The sequence below is a fragment of the Diadema setosum genome, chromosome 13, assembly GCF_964275005.1.
Source record: "Diadema setosum chromosome 13, eeDiaSeto1, whole genome shotgun sequence".
In the NCBI taxonomy this organism is placed as follows: Eukaryota; Metazoa; Echinodermata; class Echinoidea; order Diadematoida; family Diadematidae; genus Diadema; species Diadema setosum.
Window position 1 is genome coordinate 31,954,884 of NC_092697.1, and position 27,876 is coordinate 31,982,759.

Consider the following 27,876-nt stretch of genomic DNA (forward strand, 5'->3'; position numbering starts at 1 on the left):
TATAAAGGATTGTCTGCTATGATTATTACCTGAGTAAAAGCAAGTCATACAATGATTTACCCTGATTATCACCTGCTGTGAGATCGGTTTGCCTTCTGATTTTTTGTTCTACTTCATATTTTCATTCAATTCTGCAGCAGATTTCCAGCACCCTTCTGTAGGTGAACAAATGATATCTGAGTAGGAAAAAGAAGCAAGGAATGACTAAACTGCTAAACTGCAAGCACCCAATAACCCTGGCTGCTAGCACATTTTGGATGAGATGTACTATGCTACATCATGTACATCACACACTAGCACTCTTTCTGCCTCCTTGATTCACAATACTGGGTGTGGTCAGCCAACGTTGGACAGTCCAGTTTGCTTCGGGAGTTCCTGCGCTGAACGAGCCCACTCCTTTGCCCAAAGCTTGGGCTCCGGGTCGGTCTGGGCTTGACTCCTCGGAGAGAGTGGGGTGTTGGGGCGCGACAGCTTAGTGTAGCTGTCCACGCCGTCGCTCATCTCGGCGTCGGACGGCGAGAGGCTGGCGTTGGTTCCCTCTGAATCCGGCGAGTAGTGAGCCTTGCAGGCCCTCACGGCAGACAGCTTGGTCCCATCTTCTGGCTGGAGTTTCAGCTGCAGCTGCCTGCCCACTGCTTCAACAGTCAGGCTCTCCGGGACAGCTTCCGTCTCTATCTCCTTGCAGTTGTCAACAGTAACACTCTCAAACACCACTTCAGTCTCTGACCTGGGCGTGACGTCAACCGCGACGGGACACACATTGTTGCTATGGGCACTGTGGGTGACGGACGGACTGCCTTCTTTCGCCCGGGAAGCCAGGCTTGCCCAGTTGAGAGGTGGGTAACTGACGTAGCCAGACGAGCCGGACGAGGGCGCTGGACTGGAGATGAGACTGTCTTCACTGCAGCTCATCCTGGAGTCATCGCGGGTCAAGAGGGGGGCAAAGGCCGTACCATGGCCCTCCTCGTCGGATGAGGTTTCTCCCCTCTCTGTTTCCATGGGAACGCCACTGTCTCCGGCAGAGCTGTTGGACCTATTAGACGGTCTGCTTGATGCGGGTGATGTCTCAAGCGGGGTAGGAGGCTGTGAGGTTGCCTGCGTGGTGATCGGGGGCAAGGCGCTGGTCGTGATGAGAGATGTTTCTTCCACCTCGTCCCCACTCTCTGGGTGATGCGGCGGCGGGAGATTGAGAAGCACATCAAATTCTTCCTTTTCTGGGGGTGCTTTGGGATGTTGTTCTCCCATCGTCTTTGCAGATTTCTGCAAACACAAAGCAATTTCACATGGTTCCATTGGTCTGTTAATAAAACAAGGAGTAAACACACACATGTATATTCTTATGATATGATTTATGAGCAGCCTTTTTTTTTTTTCTTCATTTCCCTCAACACTGTTCCTGTTTGTCTAATGATTACTATGATCAAAATTAATAAGCCAAATAAACAAAACTTCGGTGAATTCTGTATATATGATCTGCCAAACTGTACTCTGTTGGAACTGCATGCCCACATGCTGTCTTTGTTACCAATCCTCTGTAAAAGAATCATGAATATCTAAAGTCTGTACAATACACCTCTAGAAGTGTGGAAACTCTTAGGTTGACTTGTGAGTAGACTACTCTTGGCTACTACCCCTGTTTGGTCAATCATTTACAGACACATTCACACAGTTTGTCCCATATAGCAGTGATTACACAGTCATGGCTTGTATACGGTACGTCGTTACCGTGGAACTTTCCTGTGGAGAATTCACAAAACATCAGTTGTGTCTTAGCTGAACAATGAGGGCGCTCTCTCACACATGCTTCACACCAAAAGAGTACCAGCCTCACTTTCCATTTACAAAGTAAGTAAAATGATGCAACAGAAAAGAACTTGACTAACAGTACTTGTCCAGGAGTTGAGTACGTAAGTATGTTATCCTTGATGGATTTTAAAAAGGATCATGACAAAATTGATCTACTTTGCAAACGTGAAACCAGTGACATTATTCCATGGATTGGACGTACAGCATTGAAATTTTATATCAAGCTAGTGAAAGTCAGATGCCAACGACAGTGGACTTTCACATGACACTTGGACACTTTGTATAATGTCATTCGCCTCACTTTGCTCACATTTGCTTCCATCTCTGTTGCAGCTTTTTATTCATTACACTCTTGGGGTCATATTGCCCTCTCCGCGGTCTACAGAGCACAACTGGGGGCCTAAACTCCCCCCGCACTGAAGTAATCGTCGGTGTGCTACGCACTGCCAGGTTGCAGTCCGAAGACCTTACCAGGATCCGGTTGTTGCTCATGTCGAAGGACTCCGTCACCCGGGGCCCGTAGTGGAGGAACACCATGGCAAAGACGACTGCCAGAATCACCAGGACCGCAATGACCACACCCATGGTGATGGTGCTGATCTTGGGGGCTCCTGCCTCATCGGATTCTTTGGTGGAGGGGGTGTGAGACAGTGGGGAGGACGGAAAGAGGTGAACAGGTGGTGCCACTGTATGGTGTATTGGAGTCAAATTAATGATATCAAGGCATAAACCTGCTTTGACAAGCCTTAGGCTTTTTTTTTTCATTTGGCTTTACGTACAAAGCTGTGCTGTAACACCAGAAATTTTTCGCGTGCATTTTTATTTCGCGAATTTCATGAGTGCCGAGATTTGCGAAATTAAAATGCATGCAAAAATTCTTGTCTACACTGTGAATGCATTAAATGCCGGTAGCAAATCATGAAAATTTTGTCCTGCGAAAATAGCCACCGGCTCGAATTCGTAAAAAAATTTCATGCTAAGGATATTTCTTGCTTTAAAGGGATGGTACAGTATTGGTGGAGATGAGAAATGGGCTTTAAACTTTTTGCGAGATACCAAGAAATCACTCATGATATAGTACAGAGCATACCATTTTAAGAGGAATTCAAAGTTTATTTGATGAAAATCGGGTTTGGAATGACTGAAACATCCAAAAACAAAGTAAAACAAATTAGAATCGCTCTTTTTTGGATATCTCAGCCATTTCAAAACCAATCTTCATCAAATAAACGTTGAATTCCTCATAGAATTACATGCTCTTTTACATTTCATAAGAGGGTTCTCATCTCACCAAATAATGTTAGAAACCTGAAATTAGGTCTCAACCAAAACTATACGATACCTTTAACAGTATGGCATGCAGTCTCCAAATCTCTACAGTCTCTACGTCAGAGTTTAGCTCAACTGCAGTCAACCATGCATTGACGCAAGCATATTTCACAATTTGGACTTGGTAAGACAAGTTTCAGAGTGGTTAAATTCAAAACCAAGAACCACAGCAATGGAATTTAAAGAAATCAGGATAATCCCTTCTACATAGCACATCAGTCAGTACCTTCTCACCTTGGACATGTTACACATTGCATTGATGTTATTTGGGGCTGTAGTGTGGCATGTTGCTAATTTCGTATCAGTTGAAATGAAAAATTTGTGAAATAAGCAATGAGTCATAATTACAATAATATTTTTCTATAGAGAAGAGAAACGTTTTTTAGCACTTTGTCCATCCCTTCTTTAACCCATTGACGACGAGTCCCAAGTATACCCAGGCAGGTGTCTACGGGAAATGCGTGTCGCAGCAAAATCAGTCTGTCCTCAACGGGTTAAACAGGAAAATCCCAGTCGCCAGGAAACTCTGGTTTGGCCAAAAACTGAAAAGAAATGTTTCGGTATGAAAACAGAGAAAAGAGAGAGACAAATTTCTTACCAATGGATATTTCCAGCGGGGTCCCTTTGACGAAAGGGCCCGTTCCGTTGTAGATCATTGCATTAATCTTCACATTTGTGTCTCCGCTGGTCCCTATCTCATCCAGGTCCAGACGGTAGGAAGACGTGTTCACCGTGGCGACATGCCGATTGTCCACCTGCACCGCGTAGTTCATGATGCAGTCCCGGGTATCCCGGGACCAGGGGGGCAGCCACTCCAATAGCCACAAATTGGGCGAGATTTCACGCGTGGTTTTATTGGCCGGGCGAGAATCGGCAGCACCCTCCTCTGGAAGAGACAGAAATCACGTAGCCACACAGTTTGATGCAAATGTAATCTCATCGTACATGTACAGTTAAACCTGCTCAAGCCACCACCTGTCCATAATGACCACCTGCCCATACCAACCACAAAAATGTGTAGTTATGAACAGGCGTATAGCGACCACCTGTCTAAAATGACCATCATGGTTTCCACCGTCAATTAACAATACTATACATAACAACTCCCAGAAGCACTGCAGCAGAGTAACCAGTCACTGTAGCTTTGTTGGTAACTGTCCTTGTGTGGTCATTCTAGACAGGTTTTACAGTATATTGTGACTCTCATGTACATTACAAGAAAAAAAAAAAGAAATAGAAAAATATGTTAAGGGTCTAGTGAAACCCACAAAGACTCACTTTTCACTGTGTGGGGATTTTGAGGAGATCAATGGGATCTAATTTACTCATCATATTAACTTAGCTCTGTCACTTTTGGTTCTAGAGAAGATTTATAAAGACTCCCTAAGTTGGGGGCTTTCGCTCATTCCTCCCGCAATCAACGTTTCTCATTTGATAGTGCCATGGCTGATGTAGGTGGGCCTTGATAGAGCCCAACACTGAAAAATGGACAAACCACTTACTACTTGAGTAAATCCCCTATCTTTCTATCATTTTTTTTCCCTTTCATGATAATGATAATCATTATTATCATGATTACTAGTGTTATGATTAGCATTATTTTTATAACGATAATAATCACAATAATAATACTGATACTAATAATATGATGCTTTATAGCCCATATCACCGCCAGTGGATCTCTATGGGCTTATTTTTGCTTACTGGGCTTGAGCGGATCCACAGTGTGCACAGAGCTCGGGGCGCCGCCCTTTGAGTTGTTGGCGTAGACCATGACCTCGTAGGCATCCCATCGGGACAGATCGGCAAGGACCACTTCCGTGAACGGCGGGACTGGGGACGGGACCGGTAGGATCACAGGGGTCCAGTTCCTACCACCCTGGCCCTCTGGCACAAGGCAGTAGCGGATCTCGTAGAAGGTGAGGATACCATTATGATCTTCTGATTTAGGTGGCTATAGAATGGACAGAGACAGAGAGAAGTTAGGACAAGCACTTTCATTGTAACATATGATACGAAAGTCACAACAAATTGAAGATCAAGAAAATGAAATATTGCTGTACTGCAACTCTGCATATAAAATGAAAATAATAGATGCCCATTTCCACACTCATTTTTGTCCACAAACAAAATTTTAATTCTGGAATTGATTTGTGGTTTTGAAAAACTAGAAATTTTGTGTGCAGGACACTTTCACAAATTGTGTGAGGAGCCGAGATACGCAAAAGTAAAATGCACACAAAAGAGTTTGTTTACAAAATGTACTGACTGCCGGTGGCAATTCGCAAAAGTTTTATGCTGCAAAAAAAAAGTACCTTTGGGATTTTTATTTTAAAAGAGCACACCTCTGGAGTAGCAGTATCAGTGATGGTACTACTGGTACTCTTACGAGGGAGGAAGTTGTGGTAGGGCTGATATCACTATTACGAACTGAGTCAGGCGCCTCACTTTTACACTTTGTTCAAGAGCACCACATACCTGCCAACATTTCAAGATGAAATATCTTACTCGTGGATTGCAAAAATCTTATTTTATATGCAAACTGAAGTTAAAAATCTTACTTTCGGTCAAATCTTCAGAAATACACATGAAAGGTATATCTAAATATTTTTTTAAAATCTGATTTCTCTGACAGAAAATCTGATTTTGCTATTTTTAACGTAAAAAATCTTACTGAATCTGATAAAATCTTACAAGTTGGCAAGTATGGCACCAGTTCTGGTGAATATCTTAACCAAACCAGAGAAGCACTCTGACAGTGCAGACCTCCACCAAGCAGCTTATTTCCATCACTGATCTTGCTCTCCAAAATGAGATCAGTGATTTCCACGCATACGTACGATATGTATGCTGAAAATCTCTGATTTTCCAATATAGGTGGCATTTGTTACATCATCAGGGTTCCAGCTCCTCGCCCGAGTAGAGCACGTACTTCAGTGTGTGTATACAAACCTTAAAAAAAGACTGCGCAACTTGAGCTCCCAAGGTCATTGACCCTCCCTACCGAAATATCAAAAATCCTTTATAAAATCCATAAAAATTCCCAGATTACAACCAAAATTTTACGAGGAAATCCACAAAAAATAAATAAACTTCAAGAGAAAGAAAAAAATATTCCCTTCAGAACGATACAAAAATGGAAAAAAAAAATGACTGGTCAAGAAATGTAAAAAAAAAAAATTCAAAATGTCATATCTTCCTTATTTCTCATCCAATTTTTGTCATTACTGTATCATTCTGTAGGGATTATTTTTCTCTTTTTTTTTCTGAAGTTTATCAATATTTTAAGGTGGATTTTTTCTTTGATAATCTCTTCCTTGTGTCATTCTTAACCTTTCCTGCCAGTTTCATCCAAATCTGTTAACAATTTTTGAGTTATTTTGCACACAGACAAACAAACAACAAACAAACAAACAAATTTCAAAAGGAGTATCTCTGGTGGAAAAGCAGTACTTTTAGTTTTCCTGCTATAGACATGAGTGGTAAGACAATTTGGGGAAAACAGTATTTTTCATGAAACCTGCAGCATTTTTTACCAAACCACCCCCCCCCCCCAAAAAAAAAAAAACCCACCCCAAACAAACAAAACAAAATACTGCAAAGAAGTAACAACTGGAATCTCTGAGAGGTGAATTCAAAACACTTCACAGACATTGTGCACACATGAGAAGCTCTTTCAATGTTAGTAGAGTAGGCCTACTGGATGACTGCCTCATTTAGATAGGACAGGAATCATTTCTGAAAGAATAGGTCACTTTGGCAAAGACTCCTTTCCACCAATCACGCATCTTAAAACGGATTCCAAATAATCAGAGTTAGCTGCAAAATCTTGACAAGACCCGGAAATGTGGCAAATTGTATGAAAGTCGCATTTCTGGCCAGCGACAGCCTGGACATCAAGAGTAGCCTCCTCCCCCCCTCACCTCACCAGTTGTTATGCCACCGAGGAGAGGCCCTGGTCGTGAATAGCCCGCCTTTCACAAGATGCCTGATCATAACTGGAAAGTTTCAAGGCCAACAATACCACTCAACGATCTTTAAACTGCAGACTGAAACTAAAAGTGGTGAGCTGATCGCACAGAAATGATTTTGTTTTCTATGAGAATCTCTGTCCACTACAATCATGAGTGAATCTACAGATTGTTTTTGTTTTGTTTTTGTTTTTTTGGTGCTGTTGCTTCCTTTTTTTTCCCTCGGTAATTGATTGGTAACTACTAACTCAGCTCCTACCTGGATAGAGAGGGTGATGTTTCTCTTGTCCCGATCCTCACATCCTTGTCCACTTGAGCTTAGCTTCAGGAGGGACGGGCCACTCGATGGAACTGGGCCAACAAACACACATTAAAACAGTCAATGTAAATTAATGGCAAGATAAAGAAGCTTGGCAATTAATTCAGAAGCTGCCTTGAACAAAGAATAATTTGCAATGCAATGATAGGGGAGATCTGACATCAGGCATGGTCAAGACAAGACTTCATCATGACTGTGCAAAATTTTCCAGCATCATGTCCCACTGCTTCAGACTCGAACCAAGGGGTGGTGGAAATGAGAATATTCTGAACGCTTTGGTTTATCTTGCAGATGGGCATGTATGTTAAAACTACCGCATGTAAGGCATAAAATTTTATCTCATGCCATATTTGTGAATCGCGACCTGTGAGGTAACTACCCGTAGATCTATAGTTAGCTCTTGATCAACAATCACAGTAGCTGATACGGATGTACTGGGGTCGCTGGTAACCGATTGTATTCTGCATATTCCATACAATATCTATTGACATACACTGTATTCAAATATTAGGGAAAATATTTTGGTGTGATTTTGTTACCACAAATATCAATTAAGTAGAAAAGTTTGTTAAAAAAAAAAACAAGGCTATCACAAATTGTGTCAAGTATTAAAAGATGTGTATAACCCATAATCAAACTGCATTGAACAATGAAGTTGCAGATATTTTAATTTGGATGGAAAAAAAAAAAAAAACTGGATGAGGTTATTTGTGATCAAACAAAAAAGTACCATTTGTTTAGAAATCTGAACTTCGATATTTTCACCACAACTTGACCGCATATCAAAAGTCATTTTAGAATATAGAACTCTTGTTTGCTTTTTTTCTGATGCATGTTGTTATGATACTGAATACATGTAGCCTTATTCCAGCATATTCAACTGCATATATATATACACTTCTTTTTCTCAATACTAGTTTATTACTTGGTTTGCAAATTTTCTCAATATTTCTGTGGTAGATTTGGCAGCAGCATAGGAGGAGTTGTGTACCATGGAAAATGCTGCATGCAATAGAGTTGGGAGAACTAAAAAATATTCCCAATCAGAAAAATCAACACTCAGAAACTATCTCCGCCTTGCACAGGGACATGTCACATTTCCTTGGCAACCTCAGCATGGGGGCATCAACATTAACCTGTTGAGGACGAGTCCCGAGTATACTCGGGCAAGTGTCTATGGGAAATGTGTGTTGGAGCAGAATCAGCCCATCCTCAATGGGTTAAAGGGGAATGAAACCCAAGTATACAGGTGTACCTACAGTGTACATGGATTGAGTGAATGCAACAATATCAGCATAACGCATCAGCAAAGTTTGAGGAAATCGGACTATCGATTCAAATGTCATGAATTTTTGTAGTTTTGGTGCCGTCACTGCTAGATAAGAAGATTGCTACAGTTCATCATGTTATGTATGGACAAGAATATAGAAAAAATATGACAAATTCCACAAAATGTCATTTTTTATAAAAAGCACACATTCCATTGACTTATTACTGACATATATATCAAAGGACAAGTTCACCTTCATAAACATAAGGATTGAGAGAATGCAACAATATTAGTAGAACACATCAGTGAAAGTTTGAGGAAAATTAGACAATTGATGCAAAAGTTATGAATTTTTACAATTTTTGTGTTGGAACTGCTGGATGAGGAGACTGCTACAGCTTGTGATGTCATATGCGTACAGCAGTATAAAGAAAATGTAAAGAAAATTCAACATATTTTCATTTTTTTCGCATAATAAAAGAGCACTTGACTTGCCTCTTTCTAAAGGCAGGGGGAATGATATTACATGTACCCATAACATATGTCAGTAACAAGTCAAGGGAATGTGTACTTTTTTCAAAAGATGAAATTTTGTGAAATTCTCTTGATATTGTTGTACTCATGTGACATCATACGCTGCAATAGTCTTCTCATCCAGCAGTGACTGCACAAAAACTTCAAAAATTCATAATTTTTAAACGGATAGTCTGACTTTCCTCAAACTTTCAATGATGTGTTCTACTAATATTGCTACATTCTCTCAATCCTTATGTTTATGAAGGTGAACTTGTCCTTTAAGGGTGATACTATTTCCCCTCCTCTCTTTAAAAAGAGACAAGCCAAGTGCTCTTTCATGATGCTATAAAAGTGAACAAACGTTGAATATTCTTCATATTTTCTTTATATTGTGGTCCATACATCACATCATCACGAACTGAAGCAGACTTCTATTCCAGTGATGATGGTAACCAAAACTTCAAAAATGTATAACTTTGAATCGAAAGTCCAATTTTCTTCAAACTTCCCTAATGTGTTCTACTTATATTGCTGCTTTCTTTCAATGCACATTTATACTTCAATAGATTTAGGTTTCCTTGAGTGTAGCACATGTCTTTGGAATACTCGTGTACAAAAGTGTGTGGGTTGTATTCCGAGAGATCTCACCACATGGTTATGTGTTTTGTATGCAGCCTCACTTTGACAACACAATGCAGAATTAATCATCTACTTGACTGAAATATCTGAGTCAAGTGAGTCCGAAACAAATCATGCCGACCCGGTTGTGTTTTCTGTCCATTCAATACACACGCATATCGGCCTCTTTATTAAAAACTGCACACCTACGACTTTCACTGCCATTAATCACAGTCCACTTTCACTTTGGTTTAGATCAGATTCAACAGTGCTTTCCATATTTTTTCCTCCCATCACAAAAATGAATATAAATCATATCTAAAGCAACGAGACTTTCATGTGTACTACCAATCTATCACAGTAACCTTTCGAGTTTGGAATCACATTCTCTGAATTTCACATACCAACATGTAGCAGTTAGCACTTTATAGATTCAGTTATCTAGGTTTAACCAAAAAGGTTCAAGAGATGGAGTCACAACAGTCTAATTCCTTTGATCCCATACTCGATGCTGCTACACAAAAATATTTGATGGTAATCACTTTTCTTAGTCCCTGCTTTAAAAGATCAGCGGTACCATACATGTACTTATACAGACACAGGAATGCATGAATAAGAATTACGTAAAGACTGGTGAAATATAAATCAAAATTACTTGAATTTACAGGTTTTATTTTATTTCATAAGAACAAATAAACGAGGGAAATATAGCTGACATTATTGCAGAGATCAAAATGAATGTTTATACTGTTCAGAAAAACAGCAGCATTGAACCCTGACCATTAGAGGCACAGACACACCTGAGGAATTTCTTTGTGCATCCACAGAAAACTGACAGCTGTTTCGTAAAAGTGCAGTCAATTGGAACTCCATCTACAGAACTTCCTTGATTTAACAAAATTGATTATCCCTACATTCAGACGATCCCCCGCATCACGGGAGCAGGTTGGAGAGTTTTACGGTCGACCGTCCACACGTGCATTGAAATCCCCCGCTGAAAGGGGGACAAAATCATGGCTGGTGGTTTCAGCTGTGTGTTAGGTCACCGTATGTGGCGCTGTAGGGCGCGCGACAGCAAATTTATACAATTGCCTGTTGTGATTTCCCACCACATTTTGAGCATGCACACTTATGAGGAAAACAGCTGCGCAAGAGATCAAGGTCAGTCCCCTGCCAGAATTTCGCTGCCGGACTCGACAAGCTTGCCGGGGGAGCGGGGAATGTCCCATCAAGCGTTCACACGATGGGATTTCCGGGGAAAGTCCTGGTAAACGGGATATTCCCCGTGGAGCGGGTGATCATCTGAATGCAGTGAAAGCGGCATTCACTGAATTCCCATTGCCAAGGATGGATGTCAGCTTCAAAGGTAAAAATGCATCATGATGGTATCAATAGCAAGAATACTTAAATATTCATGTCTAAAGAAGTGAGAATAGTATTATGCATGTAAACCTGTGATTTACAGTAAAAACATACAGTGTATCTGACCTACAACATGCGTCACTAACCTTCTTCCAAAGTGGTGAACTTAAATGTCGACAGGTGAGTGCTCATTTTATGATTGATTTCACAGCCTGACTTGATAGTGTATTCTGAAAACGGCTTCAGCTTTGTAATCTCCACGCTCTCTGTTCCAGATGTTCTTTGTAGCGTACGAATGCCTTGCTAAAACATTTGAAAAAGATGAACAAACTGATGGTTACGAGTGCAACTGATCCTGTGAGATGGAATGAAACAGAATGCATTTGAATGAGGAGGAATAGGACATCCTCTTCTCTTTAACATGCTGGAATAGTATTTCTATCCAAAATATTTATTCTTCACATGATCAGATTACTGTCACTAGTTATGTACAATGTAATGGCAGTGATGGTCTAATTGGAAGGGCTCGGCATTGCACATACAACAGTGGCACTGAACACTATCAGCATATTAGAATTAAATAATTGAATAATAATTCTGGATTAATAAAATTACTAACCCAAACAGGTACAACTCCTGAAGCATTGTAGAGGTATATGTGGCACTTTACTGGCTGGATAGTCAGGGCCGACTGACCCATGTACAGCTGGTCTTGCTCGGAGGTTGACCAGACAAATTTACCATCTTCGAAGGCTAGGTTTGTTCCTGGACCACGTACCACCACACTGATGTTTCTGGACTGGATCTGAGGTTCAATAAAATCTGGTGGCCCGACTGAAAATTTGAGAAAGAAAAGAAATTATAGCAGAAAGAATACTTGCTTAAAAAAACAAACAAACAAACAATCACAGAAAATTTTATACATTATAATCCTGTATTTATGCTATCAAAGATTCAGTTTTTTGTATGAAAGGCACCATATGTTACCCCAGCATTAAATATAGGTTCATAGGGTTAAATAACGTAAGTGTTAAAGGGAAGATAACCCCCAAGAACAATGTGGATTGAGTGAAAGCAGCAACATTAGTAGAACACATCAGTGAAAGTTTGAAGAAAATCGGACAATGGATGCAAAAGTTATGAATTTTTAAAGTTTTGGTGTTGGAACCACTGGATGAGGAGACTACTAGAGGTTATGACGTATGAGTGGACTACAATATCAAGAAAATATAAAGAAAATACTACAAAAATCCATTTTTCATGAAAATTACAAATTCCATCAACTTGATATTGACATATGTTAAGGGTAGCAATTATTCCCCCTGCTTTCTGAAAGCGGTTGGTCCACTGCTCTTTCATAATTCTAGAAAAGTGAATTTTTGTTGAATATCCTTTATATTTTCTTTGTATTGTTGTCCACTCATACGTCATATCCTCTGGTAGTCTCCTCATCCAGCGGTTCCAACACCAAAACTTTAAAAATTCATAACTTTTGCATCGATTGCCCGATTTTTCTCAAACTTTCACTGATGTGTTCTACTAATGTTGCTGCTTTCACTCAATCCACATTGCTCTTTGGGTTTACCTTCCCTTTAAGAGTTTCAGTTAGGCTCAGGATTAGGATTAGGGTTAGGGTAAGGGTCAGGGTCTGTGGTAATTGTCCATGGGGTTATTGTCCTAGAACCATTTGGGGAAGTGTATGTTGTGTACAGAGGTGCACTGCTTAAATCCAATTTCCTGCATTTGTGCCATACACTTTGTTTGGGGGATACCCAAATACACATGTGGATTTAGTAAATGCAGCAATATTAGCATTTAACACAATGATCAGTAAAGTTTGAGGAAAATCGGACAATCAATTCAAATATTATAGATGTTAACAGTTCTAGTGCCATCATTGCTATATAAGACTACTACAGCTCATGCTGTTATGTACACATAGGGACAATAATAGAGAGAAAATATAGGAATTCCATAAATTTAACTTTGTAATGAAAAGTGCAGTCACATTCCCTCTACTTGTTACTGCCACATGTTAAGAATAATATTGATTTCCCTGTTTTCAGAAAGAGGTACTAGTCAAGCATTCTTCCACTATGCTATAAACATGAAAATATTAATTCTTAATACTTTCTTATGTATCCATCCTGTAGTGACGTTAGAAATTGAGAATAGTTTTCTCAGCGAGGGATGGTGGCGCTGAACTTCAAATACTCGAAACTTTTGCATGGATTGTCCAATATTCCTCAAAATTCACTGATGTGTTAGCACTACTAATATCGCTGCATTAACTCTATTCATTCAGGCTAGCAAACACACAGTAACACATGCATGTATATCCAGGTCATACAGTATCAACCTGTAGTTTAAGCATATTTTCCATCCTGACACAGCTTCTCGACATTTGACTAACTTTGTAAATTGCCTTTATTGTAAACCGAGTTGTGAAGAATATTACATTTCCAGGCACGATACTCATTTATCATTGGTCCCTTAGTTAATCACTATCATGTGCACTCCTGGATCTAAGAAGGTGTTCATTCATAATAACTATGCAGGGGAGCATCATAGTATAATGCACAGAACATACATTTTTTTTTTCGCATCTTCAATTATTGCATCTTCAGGTCTATTCATGAGCTGCTGTTTCAAAAGTACCACAATGTGGCATGTTTACAACAACAGCAAAATGAGCTGATAGTTGTATAGTTGATGCACTTTGTGCACAAGGCTGACGCGGATGTTTCGCATTCGCAGGTTACCTGTACTTTCACTAAATGACTGAAATCGATTAATTTCACACAGTAGATCATCTTAATGGGAGACCAGTCTAATGTATATAAATGTGATATAGTCTGTCTCATATCCACCTAGTTTTAGTTTTCATTTCATAAAGAGGCAAACACCAATAACATTTATCTGCATTCATCAATTAATCTTGAACATAATCAACACAGGCAAAATTCCCCCTTTCTGAACCAAGTGAAATATTTCCATAAATTGTAATATTTCATCTGAAATTCCTACAATTTAAATTAACAACATCCACAATAAAGTGAAGAACACATCATTTATAGAGTACCCAATATGAATTACATATTCACTTGTTGCACACTAATGAGCACGTGGATCCCTCTACGCTGTGTGAAGAGTGCAATTGCAGATATACATGTTTGGATGTCTTTGAAAGTTTACAAAGATAAAACAGTTTCCATGATACATTTTGTATGCTTGCATAAACTGTAATGTATGTGCTCTAAAATGGACACATAAATATGCATAGTAATGTGTGAAATAAAGCTGTGATGACACAGTATCTGTTGTAAAAACAAAAATGCAAACTGTTAGCCAAAAATGTCTGCTGGCAGTAAAAAGTAATCTCACAGAATCTCTAAAACATATGTGGTTGCTAGCAGCAGCAACAATCTTCAAATTGAACTGCATGCAGCTTGTCAAGAAATATATCTTGTACTACTGCTAGCACATGATTGATCATTATGTAAACTTCTCCCTACCTTCTACCTACTAATCTGAGTCACGTAAAACAGAAGAAAAAACAGAAATTAGCAATGTTCCGTTTTTCTTAAAATCACAATGATAAGATCTAGCATAGACAGATAGACAGATGGACAAACGACCCCCAAAATTACATACATTGTACATTATGCTTCGTGCACCCTTCTTAAAGGGGAAATCCAGTCCAAATAAAAATCAGTCTGATAAAAAAGAGTATTACAAGTTCAACGGTATAAATTTGATCGAAATCGGATGAAAAATAAAGAAGTTATGACATTTTGAAGTTTTTCTATTTTAGGGGGAAACAGTTCTTGAACAATCAATATGACTATGCAAATGAAATTTCCTGTTTTTCATTCAAACGCAATCATGCCTGAGGCTCAAATCCTCATAACTGATCACTATTCTGAAGTTATTCAACCAGGAATAATGTCACGTTTCAGACTTCAATGACAGACACATTGAATTTTCATCATTCTTTTTTTTTCTTTTTTTACACGATCAGTGGAAAATTGTGAGGGTGTGACATGGTTAGCTCACTACTTTGCATATTCATACCCACTGTACACGAACTGTTTTGCAGAAATTATCAAAACTTCAAAATTTCATAACTTCCTTATTTTTCATCCGATATCAGTAAAATTTTTACTGTTGAATTTGTAAAATTATACTCTTTTTTTTATCAGACTAACTTATAACTGGACGGGATTTCCTCTTCAAAGCTGAGGCAGATAAAATACTGAGACAATCTTGGCATCATGGAATGTGGAAAATTTCTGATTGCATAAACTACTCACCGGTAACATTCCTACTTGAGTAAATTGCACGGCATTCACCATATGACAGGGCCACAAAAAAGTAGCCAATTGCACTTATGTGGTTGATCAATATGGTCTGCCCGAGGTAGCAACTCAAGGCACTGGTTTCACAAAGAACAGTGGGACTGGTGACAAGAAAAAAAAAAAATAAGGAAAAAGTTATTTTTACACAGCAAAGATGCTGAGTGGATGAATATTAAAGAAATGTCACTGTGCCCCCCCCCCCCCCACGAGGGGTCTCCATTGTCCTTGACAGATTTACATAAATGAAATCCCACATGCATCATGAAGTTCTCCTGAGGACAAATTGATTTTGTTATACAATTAATAGCTCTTTCAGATGGGCCAATGAACTCTTTGTAGACAAGTTCAAACACATATGTCATGTTACCAAGTTAGTTTTGAAGTTTGAAATTCCATGTATTCACATGGTCATCTTGTGTAAACTTTGGTACAGTGAGACACCAGCCTCAAGGAGGCCCAATTTGTGACCGTACATCACAAAACGAACACAAAGTCGCAGCCCTTGATTTTGCGTGAGAACCTCAAAAAGGTGAAACGGGTCAACCAAGTCAATCTTGAGTTTGTCATACTTTCTGAAAGAGCTGTTTTTTGTCTACATTATTCTTAAATTTGGGGTCATGAAACGAATGGGAAAGTGTGTTTTCAGCAGTTTTTCTACAACCACTTTTTGTAGAGTAGTGCCATTAGGTATGTCTTTGGAGGTCCCTTTTCATTTCTTTAAAATCCTTTGCACACCCTTCACTTTAACTCTAATAACTTTTGAATAGCCAGTGCTACCACCTTGAAAAATGGCATTTCTTATAGGCTGAATGTGTTCATTGAGCATGCTAAATTTCAGCTTAAACTGATAATCCCTTCATTGTTGTTGCTACGGTAGTTTACATCCTGTTTTTTGTCCCATTCATCGCACAGCCAGCACGGTTTCTAAAGATAAAAGCACTTGAATAGATCCTTTACTTCAGAGCCTCTTTTTCTCAGTTCACACTTTTTCCTGAGTGTGTGCTTTCTTTCCAATATTTTGACAGGTTAGGAGAGTCCATTTGAATTGAGTTATACATCATTTTAAAGCTTAGAATCAGCTCTTTCAATATCTGCCCTTAACTAAAAATCCATGTCTGGCGACTTTTTGCTGGTTTTGTGATGCAGGGTCACATGATCTTGAATATACAGAATAGTGATATTAATTGCAGTCATATGTAAATGCAAATTAATCCAGGTGACTTTGCCTACATACTCTACAATTACATGTATCTCATAATCATATCACTTTTGTATGATTAAAAATATGAAGAAAAATCATGCTTTAGTGACATTTCATTACATAGAATGGTATACTATTTTTTAAATATGCAACTCTATGTCATACCTGCCAACATTTCAAGATGAAATATCTTACTCATGGACTGCAAAAATCTTATTTTATATGCCAACTGAAGTTAAAAATCTTACTTTCGGTCAAATCTTCAGAAAATACACATGAAAGGTATATCTAAATATTTTTTACAAATTTGATTTCTCTGACAGAAAATCTGATTTTGCTATTTTTAACGTAAAAAAATCTTACTGAATCTGATAAAATCTTACTACACTAGTTGGCAAGTATGCTATGTGAATAAATTAACATTTTATTTAATTTTGAGAAAGGAAATTATATCCTGTAATTTAGCAAGTACAAGCAACTCCCCTACAAAAGTCATCAGCTGTAAATATCAGCAGCATGTCTCACATAAAGTGATGTCAATGATATGATTTCAAAGATGTCAACAATATGTTAAACAAATATTCAGCAAAAACTCAAGGTCAAATTAGCATATCAAAGTTTATATGGTAATCAGTATCACAAGTAACATGCAGAACTCTGAAATTCCATGACTTTCATGCTTTATATCTGATTTTTTATATATTTTAATTCCATGACTTGTTTCATGTCTGATCACAATTTTTTATTAATTCCTTTTGTCTGAGTTTACTTTTTAAAGTCAAAGTGAACATAACATGGCACTTCATTTTCAGAGAACTATTGATCCCAGTAAGATATTCACTCTTAGATTTCGTAAATGGGTCCATCACCAATCTTTGATCATCACGTTATTTTTTTCCACTGGCTGTTTGGTATGAACAAATGGGGTTGGGAATAACAAATGACAGAATCTCTGTACACTATAGAGAGCAACACACACACACACACACACACACACAAATAATATTTTCAAACTATGAATAAGCCAAAGTCACAAAGTTTCAGCCTCCAAATGTTAACCAAGGGGCAAAGGCCTTACGATAGTCCAACATGCAAAACTGCCATTAAAGGCATAATTTACCATTTGCAGATGAAACAAAAGCACAGCATTGCACCTTAAAATAGTTCTAAAATGTGAGCTGGGGATAGAAACAACCACGGTAAAAATTTTAATTGGTAAAATTGATGTTAAGTATTGTTAAATATACAAAATGTGAACAATAGTTATAATAAAAATGTTTCCAGACTAAACCGTATGTACAGTTACGGTTTATTGAGAAAATTAAAGATATCTGATGTTTGTAGGCTTTACTGCAAAAACTTTATATGACTGAATGTTTCGAGGTACAACATACCTACACATACAGTACATTATGTATGCATTCAATGTCATACAGTATCTTGAAAAAAAAATTTTAAATCACTGTTCCCAAAGGTAAACAGGACCTTTAAAGCTCACTTACTTTCCAAAACCTCTCTGAAGTACATATGTCACATTTTCCCCTTCAGCTGCATTCCATCTGGCTGTCACATTGAAGTTGTCACCAGTGATACTCAGTCCACAGACATTCCTGCCATATACAGTTCCTACGGATATAAAGGTAAGAAAACAGTTGGTAGCAGTTAATGCTTGACAGAGGCAAGCCACAGAGTAGGACCAGATAAAGGGTAATAAGAAAAAAATGAACTGAAAAGCAGTTACCATTCATAAATGATTCGAAAATAGCTATAAAGCCTATTGAAAACACCACTTACATAATCTGTAATATTGAGCTTTCAATATCAAGCATATGTATAGAAACAGGTTTGATGAAAATCCATCATGGGGTTTTGGAGAAGAAGCTAAAAATGCATAAAAGTTCACACACAATGCACAGCAGATGGCGCACAACACATGACAGATGATGAATGTCCACAATAGTTCAGGTGAGCTAAAAAGTTAACTAGGTCAGAAATTGTTGAAAAGAACAAAAAAAAAAAACTTGTCAGTTAAGTTGACCCCAAATTATTTTTTTCCCCTTTTTTTTAATGCGTAACGGTACTGAAAATTAACCCATGCAAACTTTGGGGGTTTTGTAATGTAGAGTCCCAATGGTCATGTTATTAAAACAAAAGGCAATGCCTGTATTTATCTTCACGAATGAAGCTTACTCTAAAAGGCAAACGCACAAAACTTTGAATTTTGTGATCTACCTAACCACACATGTACTAGTGGTAGCTGTAAAAAAAAATAAGCATTTGTGAAGTCACTCTATATATAGTTTTTGTTGCTGTACTACATGTATGTTACTGATACAAATGCCATATTTTCAACAATGCATCAGCTCTTCCCTACATTCATAGAGTAAAAAAAGGTATGGAATGTGAGATACACAACAATTAATGCTGCCTCGACATGTTAACTTTTAACCTGTTGAAGAAAGTCCCGAAAATTCTCGGGCAGGTGTCTATGGGAATTGCATGTATACATAGCAAAATCAGTCTGTCTCCAATGACTCAAAGTGTATCAATACCACGAGTATTATATTTGCTATATTTTGTCGAATATACTTGAAACATGCCCTCTGCAAAATATGACAATTTTTGTCACTTTGATTTCTTTTCATTGGGGTTTAAACGTAAATTTTAAAAAGTTACATACAAAAACAAAAATGACTTGTAACTGACTAGTCGATCACCTGATTTTTTCAATCAAATGATAGCGCTACTGATGAGTTTTTTTCCCAAATACGTCAAGACTGAATGATGCTGATACAGAATGCAATGCATACGCACAATCAGCTAACCGATCGACATGGAATCTCGATATTATTCGTTAAAATTTGTATAGCTACTGCAGGATGCACACACGTCAGTATAGGCGCTTACAAAGCAGAACAAAAACGTGCAGAGCGCAAGTGCCAAATTGTTATGATCTGATTCATCAAAATCTGTATACTTTCAGGGGCTACTTGTATCACAGGTGAACTGTGATTGTTTTGGTGTACATTCTAGCTGTACAAAACTTTGATTTCCAAGGTATTGGTACACTGATTACAATGTAACAATGCTGCTATACTTCACAGCCAGGATCTTACAACAAAAGGCATAATTTCACAAAATAAAAGGCAGAGAGAGAGAAAAAAAGAGATTGTCTGATGACTTCAAGGTGGCATCATGATCCTTTGGTACAAGAACACTTTTTAAAAATAAACTACAGGTGCTTACAATGTATATCTCAAAGTAAAGTATCATGTTATTCACTTTTTACTATGTATCACCTTAATAGGGCCATTTACTGTAGCTTCATATCAGAGATACAGGCAACTCCCATTATAACAAAGTCCTCAGGACCAACAATTTACCGTCATTAATTTTACATTTTGTTATAATCAAACAAACAAAGTGTATTTGAGAATATAGAAAGTAATTTTGGGAAATTAAATTTTGCTATCATAACCAGGTGCACTAAAACAGGAGTGCACTGTAGTGATGAGATGGCCATATTGTTAAGAAAAGATCTGTTTAAATGTAATATTATAAGGTCATAAGAATTCTGAATATTATTATACCGACAGTATCACGCCTTTGACAATTGTAGGCAACTTGTAGGGCTTTCATGGAACTCTAACAGACAATGAGCATTAAAATGAGCTAATAAGCAGTGAATACTTCGCCACCTTCTTTGCATAATTGCATCCCATACTGTACAATGAAGCAAGACTTTACGATACAGGCAGTATGCAAACAGGCAAGGGCAAATGAAATCAACCTGTTAAAAATACAGCGAGCCAAATAATGGCATGCAATTTGGCTACCATTAAATCTGCACACCAAATTACATGCAGTGAGGTAACATTCAAAGTTCGTAGTTACTTACAGTAAAATGGTTCATGTCATATCACTGAAACTTGTACTGTCTTTCCAGACCAATATTCTCTTTGTTGCCATTTTGCCTTCATTCCTAAATGATGGCTACACTGTGCTGGAGTATGAAACTGCTTTTGCAAGGGATCAACATTTGATTCCTTTGAACAGTCAATCCTGAATCACTAGCCACGTGGAGAGGTTGCCTGTAAAGTACTAAGATACCTCAAGTCTGAGTCATATCCAAAGTGTACATGCAAAGTCACATGAAGTGTTTTCATACATTTCTGGAAACACTCAATATAAAGAAGTCAGAACAGCATTAAACTGCTATTTTTAAGCACACCAGGCTTTACTTTGTCAGCACATCACTCAATCACTGATACTAGGCATTCAATCAAACTTCTATGAATATTACAACAATTAATAATTTACGATAGATGACTTTACCTCTGATTGTCTCTAGATGTTGTGAATTATGGAAAACTTAATAAGTTGCATCAATGCTCTTGATCACCTTAACTTTTTAACCAATGTTTTTTTATTTTTAATTTCAAATAAATATAATGTCATCATCAGCCAGTGCGAAGTGTAATGTACTAGTTAATGACATGTGAATTCTATGAAACTGTTTTGTCTATAATGTCATTGTTACTTTATTAGTATGACACTACATGGTAGCGACAGAAGAAAACTGAAATTATACTTTTACCAATTGAGCTTGGTCTATAAAATATACTTTTTTACTGTAATGTAGCAAACATTGATATTTTCGCGCTGAGCGGTTTAAAAACACATTCACGGATTGTTGAATTTGCGCTGCAAAATTAATTTTGTCAATCCATTCTCAATGTGTAGAGAAAATCATTAAGATACTTATTGCATGCTTTGGAATTTGCGCTAGCCAGAAGTAGCACAAAATACGTGAAAATTAATGTATCGGTACCGGTACCACAAAAATTCCTGTGTTTACAGTATGTATTGGATACATAGATTAATTGTAAACAATGTTGGAGTCTCTGAAACAGTGAAATCAGAATACTTCAACTTTTTCAAAACAAATAAATTATGTAATTTCTGTGGATTGTGTTTTTATACAGGTGTGAAAGGCAGTTGTTGTTTTTTTTTTTATTTCCTTTTACAAGATGCAATAAACTTAGAGTTTTTGCAGGAAATTCCCCCCGGGGGAGGGGGGGGGGGGACACTTTTAAATTCATAAAATATAATAATTAATGCCAAAACCCAAGACAGCTTGGTCCAAAAAATGTTCTAGCTTTCAATATACTATATATGAGTATGGCTATGTATATGCAGTTTTGCACAATTTATCGTGTCTATATTTGTTTTGTTATGTTGAGTTTGCTTTAAAGCATCAAAGTTACTATTCTCAACTGATCACATAATTTCATAGTAGTCCTAGAATTGTAAGCTCAAAAATACATATTGCACTTTTGACAGTATTCAAAAGAACTTGCAGTAATACTATAAATTATGAAAGAAATAGATTTTTGAATTTTGACCACTGTCAGGCCAAATTTATACCCCTTACTGTGAAAATGACCAGATGATAATCATCAGCCAGAGAATGTTAAATACTGCATATGATAAAACATGGTATGCGCTGTACTTTAAGCACGTTTGGGCCAACTTTGTTTCAGTCATTCAGTGAGTCTACACATCCGGTGTGGAATCTTACACAGACATGATGTTGTTATAGTTTACTATAAAGTCAGGATCCCACACTTCTTTACAACACCACTGGTATCTGATACAGTGCACCGCTGGCAGTGCAGATGTGGTGACAGAAAGAAATGACTGAGCTCTATGAATGCCGATGGAAAACGTTTACGTCACAATGACTACATGAATGTATTTTGGCATTTCCCTCTGTCAACAGACATCTCTTTATGTTGGAGTAACTGGACAAACAATAAAACGAAAGGGTTATGAAACTAAAGACACCGATACTGATCCCACACTTATGCTTCCTCTTCTAAACTGCATGATTGGCTAGGCCTAAAGTTTGACTACTATGTACAGTTGTACATTTAACACAAGTTGTAAAGCCATAAAAGGTTCTTTGTAAAAGTGGAAAAAACCTTTCACTCTATAATGCACAATGTACAGTACAGTGTTGTGCTTACAATTGTATGTACGGTTGTATGTACTGTACATGTACTGTATGTAATCTATTGACAATTCATACATCCCATGACCAGTCTTGAGCCAAAACAGCGTGATAAAATTATTAAATATCAACACCAATTTGACTGGAATTAATCTGTGCTTGATCTACCCCCAGAATTACTTCAAGCATGGACATAAGTAGAAATATCTTCATGGGGAGGCAAGAATATTGTAACGAGCCAACCTCGTCACGAACAGTCAGATAGTTTTTAGTCGAAGTTTGCGACATTTACTGTTGAGTCCTGACTTGACTACTTGACCTAGAGGTCTATAGAGGTCTAATGTAGCTGAATTTGTTTTGCTTGGATACGTGTTATAAGTATAGAAACGGTTAATGCACATTACATTCAGCAACTCTATACATTCTATAAGACATTGAAGAATGTAGGGAATATCGTTTGTTATGAACTGACGGCCAGGAATATTTTGATAATTGAAGGATTTAGTATGTGTAGCGAATATCTGAGTGGTAACTTACCCCATGTTGACAGAAATATGAAGGAATATGGAGTTTGAATACGATATCTTGTCCTGTACGAAGAATCCAAACACTGCCGGTAGATGCGCGTACCGCGTAGTGTTCATTCAGGATTACAGATCTTCCCTCGTTCATTATCTTTAATATTTTGGCTGTTCATTTTAATTCATATCCAAAATTCCTTAAATTCACCTTCTTTCAGAAAAATAAGGTGGAAATACTAATACACTAATTAGCTTTTGGTGATAGAAATGAATTTTATTACTCCTCGGAAGCTAACTTGCAAAATGATATAAGTTTGCATGCGAGCTTTGGCTTCGCATCGCTGTTAAGACGTAGCCACGTCAGCGTGTGATTTGGATCCTTCGTGTGTGAAAATTACTGCTATTTTGTTGATTCTGGACAATACTAGAGAAATTTGGTCCGTTGTATGCATCTGGTCATTAGGTAGATAACTCATAATTTATTGTAACACGGAACCCATATTATGGAGAGTGATATTTGTCGAGATAATAAGATATTTGCGACGTCTAACTAGCACAAAATCTACGGAGTGTACAAGTTCGGCGCTTAGCGCAGACCGTAGCTACCTCCGCGTAGTGATTCCCTCGACGTCCGCATTAAGCCTATATAAGCAGTAAAATTTTTCAGTTCGGGAGGAGACTCCCGGAGTCCTTCTCCAGGTATCGAGCTACTCTCTGCTCACTCCTCAACAACACACTAGTATAACTTAAACTTTCTTCCTTCCCTCCCCCCTATATGTAGAGGAGACTCCCGGAGTCCTTCTCCAGGTATCGAGCTACTCTCTGCTCACTCCTCAACACTCTAGTATAACTTAAACTTTCTTCTTTCCCTCCCCCTATATGTAGAGGAGACTACCGGAGCCCTCCAGGTATCGAGCTACTCTCTGCTCACTCCTCAACACTCTAGTATAACTTAAACTTTCTTCTTTCCCTCCCCCTATATGTAGAGGAGACTCTTGGAGTTCTACTCCAGGTATCGAGCATCTGCTCACTCCTCAACATACCAACTACAACCTCCCTCCCCCCCCCCCTTTATGTCCCCATGTAAAATTTCAACTTATGTTCAGGGATCTTTTGGCAAATTCAAATTCTACTAGAGTATAAGAGACATGCTTTGTATTACTTTCAGGAGATCTTAGGGATTCTGGCCAGTCATTAACTAAGTCGGAACAAAGGAACTTAGGCAATGTACAAATCAAATATAGAGGATTCTATATTAGAATATACGAAGTGGTTTGTATCTAGGCATGCATGAATAACTTGAAGATAGTTTTAATTACTTCAGGCATTTGGTCTCATATATATGAGTATGTAACAGTGGCGATCTATTTGGAACTTTGTAAAAGGAATATTAAACTTGACTTTTGTTTTTGTTGAACCTGAAATCTGAGTATTACAACCTTGTGTCTTTCTTTGTTTCTGTGTACGACTCACTTGAATTAGTTTCTATTTTCATACACCACACAACCCATACACAACATACACATCTACTACATACACACACACACACACACACACACACACACACACAAACTGCACATATATTCCTCCCCTTGTATATTCCATCTTCCCTCCACGGTCATATACTTTGACCTAAGAACTCATCCCCACCGAGACTATTAGTTTCCGAAAGGTCGATTAACTCTGTATATGTTTTTACCGCTCGGACATTTGGGCTTAACATCTCGCCCACGGAGTTGATCAATCTTTCCGGAAAAACACAACAACATCTACACCGCTAATACATCTCGGTCCTATTATTATTTTATTCTGTGGTGGCGACAGTGCGCCCTCGACCAACAACAAACAACAACTAAGAAGGGCGTCACACAACGACAACGAACAGCCCAAGCAAGCCCGCCACAATGGCCCGAATTCACGAAGGTGGTACAAATGAAACCATGGTTTAAACCATGGACAAAAACCATGGAGCGCCAAGTGTCGCATGGAATATTTCGTCACGAAATCAGTCATTTCGTCAATGAAATTATTATTTTGTAACAAAATGACAACATTTTGTAACTAAATGAACATTTCGTCCACGGAATGATAATTTCGTTAACGAAACCTGTCATTTTATCGACTAAATGACCAATTTCGTAACGAAATATTCCGTGCGACAGTTGGCGCTCCATGGTTTTTGTCCATGGTTTAAACCATGGTTTTGTTTGTACCACCTTCGTGAATTCGGGCCAATATGTTCATTATTTTGGGAAACAAGCAAGCGAGGGAGCACGGTGACTGAGTGGGAAGAGGGTGTGGGAGGGGGGTGTTCCCCTCCCACAGGTGGGAGCTTTTCAATTTTAGAATTGAAATTCAATGATCTGGGGGGCATTTCATGAAGCATTTTGTCGGACAAAGTTGTCAGACAAATTTGCTCTCAGCCAATCAGATGCAAGGATTTCAGTAGCTTGTAACGCTTTGTAAGAAAAATATCCGACCAAACTGCTTCGTGAAATGCCCCCCTGATGTACACTTTTGGTGGGATATTTGGAAAAATTTCTATCCAAAAAGGAGAGGATACATAAAGGTGTTGGTTATTTATAAAAAATTGCAGAATAGACATCCACAAAAACAAATTAAATTGTTTAGCTATTGAGTGATTTCTTGTTTACTTACCTTGAGGTGAGGGAGGGGGTGTATACCCCTTTAACACGAGGGAGCTTAAAGGAGTGATACGTGTAGTATTGATTGCGATGAGAGTTCAGCTTTTAACTTTTTGTGAGATACTTACTGTAGAAACAACTTTATGACTGGATGGTAAAGAGCAATGGCCGAGATATACAAAAACAAGGAAAAACAAAGCGATCCTAACAAAAGGTGGGTCCTACTTTTTATTTAATAGGATCGCTTTGTTTTTGATATCTCAGCCATTTCAAAGCCAATTTTCACCAAACTTTGAATTTTTCTTAGAATTCTATGTTCTTTTATATTTCATTAAAGAGGTTTCGCATTATACGTGTACACTGAAAACTTGAAGCCTCATCTCCACCCCAACTACATGCATATACCATCCCTATTAACTTTTTGGTGTGATACTTTGAAAATTGCAAACCCTTAATTAAGAAAAAAAAATATTCAAGTAAATGTGAAGGGCTGTGTAGTATCTGCCACCTCTCTTTCTGCCTCTGCATCTTCCTTAATACTCTGTAGCATAGATGGACTGAAGGGGTAGAGTGTGTGTGTGTGTGGGGGGGGGGTATCCCCCTCCCACATGAGGGAACTTTCTATCTTGAAGTTCAAAACTGAAATTCAACAATCGTGACATTTTTACAGTTATACATGTACATGTATACATATGATCTTTACCTGTGCTCTAAGTTTATGGAGGTGGTAAAGCAGGGGAGGATGTGGGAGCCTTTGCATTTTTAGAATTGAGATTCAAAGATCTGGGGTACACTCATAGTAGAAAGGAATGTTAAAAAAAAAAGAATTTGAATGGCTAAATAGTGGCATCTGTCACATCTTGTTTCATTTGTGTGCCGAGTCTATGGAGGTGCATAACGCTCAATGGCAATGACAAAATAATCGGCAGTGATTAGAGTGGTGGCAGATACCACAATAATGCAATGTGTCATGCAATAAAATAATGAGACACAAGAAATGTAATTAACACAAGAAATACATCAAAAAAACAAATTCTTTTATTTTTGCATGACTTTCTCAATTACTGAGCAAATTGTAAGAAAATCTAATAATACAGATGTATTTTATATCCAAGTCCACATAAAGTTTGGGGGGGCAGTAGCATGTGTACAGGGATTGAATTGACAGAGGGCAACAGACAGTGTGCAACACTTTTTCTTGATTATCGCCTGGAAAGAAAAATTATGATGAAAGCGCAAATTTGCAACTGTATTTCAGCTACAGCCTAAAAAAACAAATGCATGTGTGTCTTTAACAAACATGTACTGTACATTGCATTTATCAAACCCATCAAGGATGAGTCCCGGGTACGCTCAGGTAAGGGTCTACTGGAAGTGCATGTTGAAGCAAAATCAGTCCATCCTCAACGGGTGTCCCATCATAGGGTGATATGTAGCCCGACCAGACGCTGTTAGTACGCTGTGCCTGTCGCTATTACAGCGACTGGGCTGTGTATAGTTAAATGATATGCAACGTACAATTGTAGTGCGGCCTAGCTTGCACTTGTTTTTGTCCACTGACTTAATTTTAATAAATGCATGGCACTGACCTCATATTCATGATTATCAATCTTTCAATGCACATTCTACGTAATTTGGGATGAAATTAACTGCCACCAGCCCGAACGCAAAGCTCCCACAATTGTAACTGCATACAAGGAGCGCCCCCGAGACCCAGAATCAGGACGAAATTAATGCGACTGTTGTTAGTTAATACTAACAAGTGGGGCAGAGAAAGAACTCTAGTTGACAGAAGCATAAAAACAGGAAAAGTTGTTTTGAATATTTTGTAATTGTTGTTGGCATATTGCCATTGGTCAATGGCAATTCATTTGAAAAATACTCACCACGACAGCTGATCAGTGCAAGAATAATCAGGACAAGTAAAGCTGCTGAACATGTGTGCAT

The 27,876-nt window shown here is 38.2% G+C and overlaps 1 protein-coding gene across 1 annotated transcript; it reads right to left on the minus strand.

The window, feature by feature from the left end:
• Positions 1-336: 336 nt before the first annotated feature.
• LOC140237349 (uncharacterized) lies at positions 337-27,876 on the minus strand. The gene is made up of 10 exons (XM_072317286.1): positions 27,816-27,876; positions 18,253-18,376; positions 15,505-15,650; positions 11,811-12,025; positions 11,338-11,494; positions 7,366-7,457; positions 4,840-5,089; positions 3,734-4,021; positions 2,278-2,432; positions 337-1,260 (listed from the first exon to the last, which is right to left on the minus strand). The coding sequence occupies exons 1-10, from the start codon at positions 27,874-27,876 to the stop codon at positions 337-339; spliced, it is 2,412 nt and encodes an 803-aa protein (XP_072173387.1).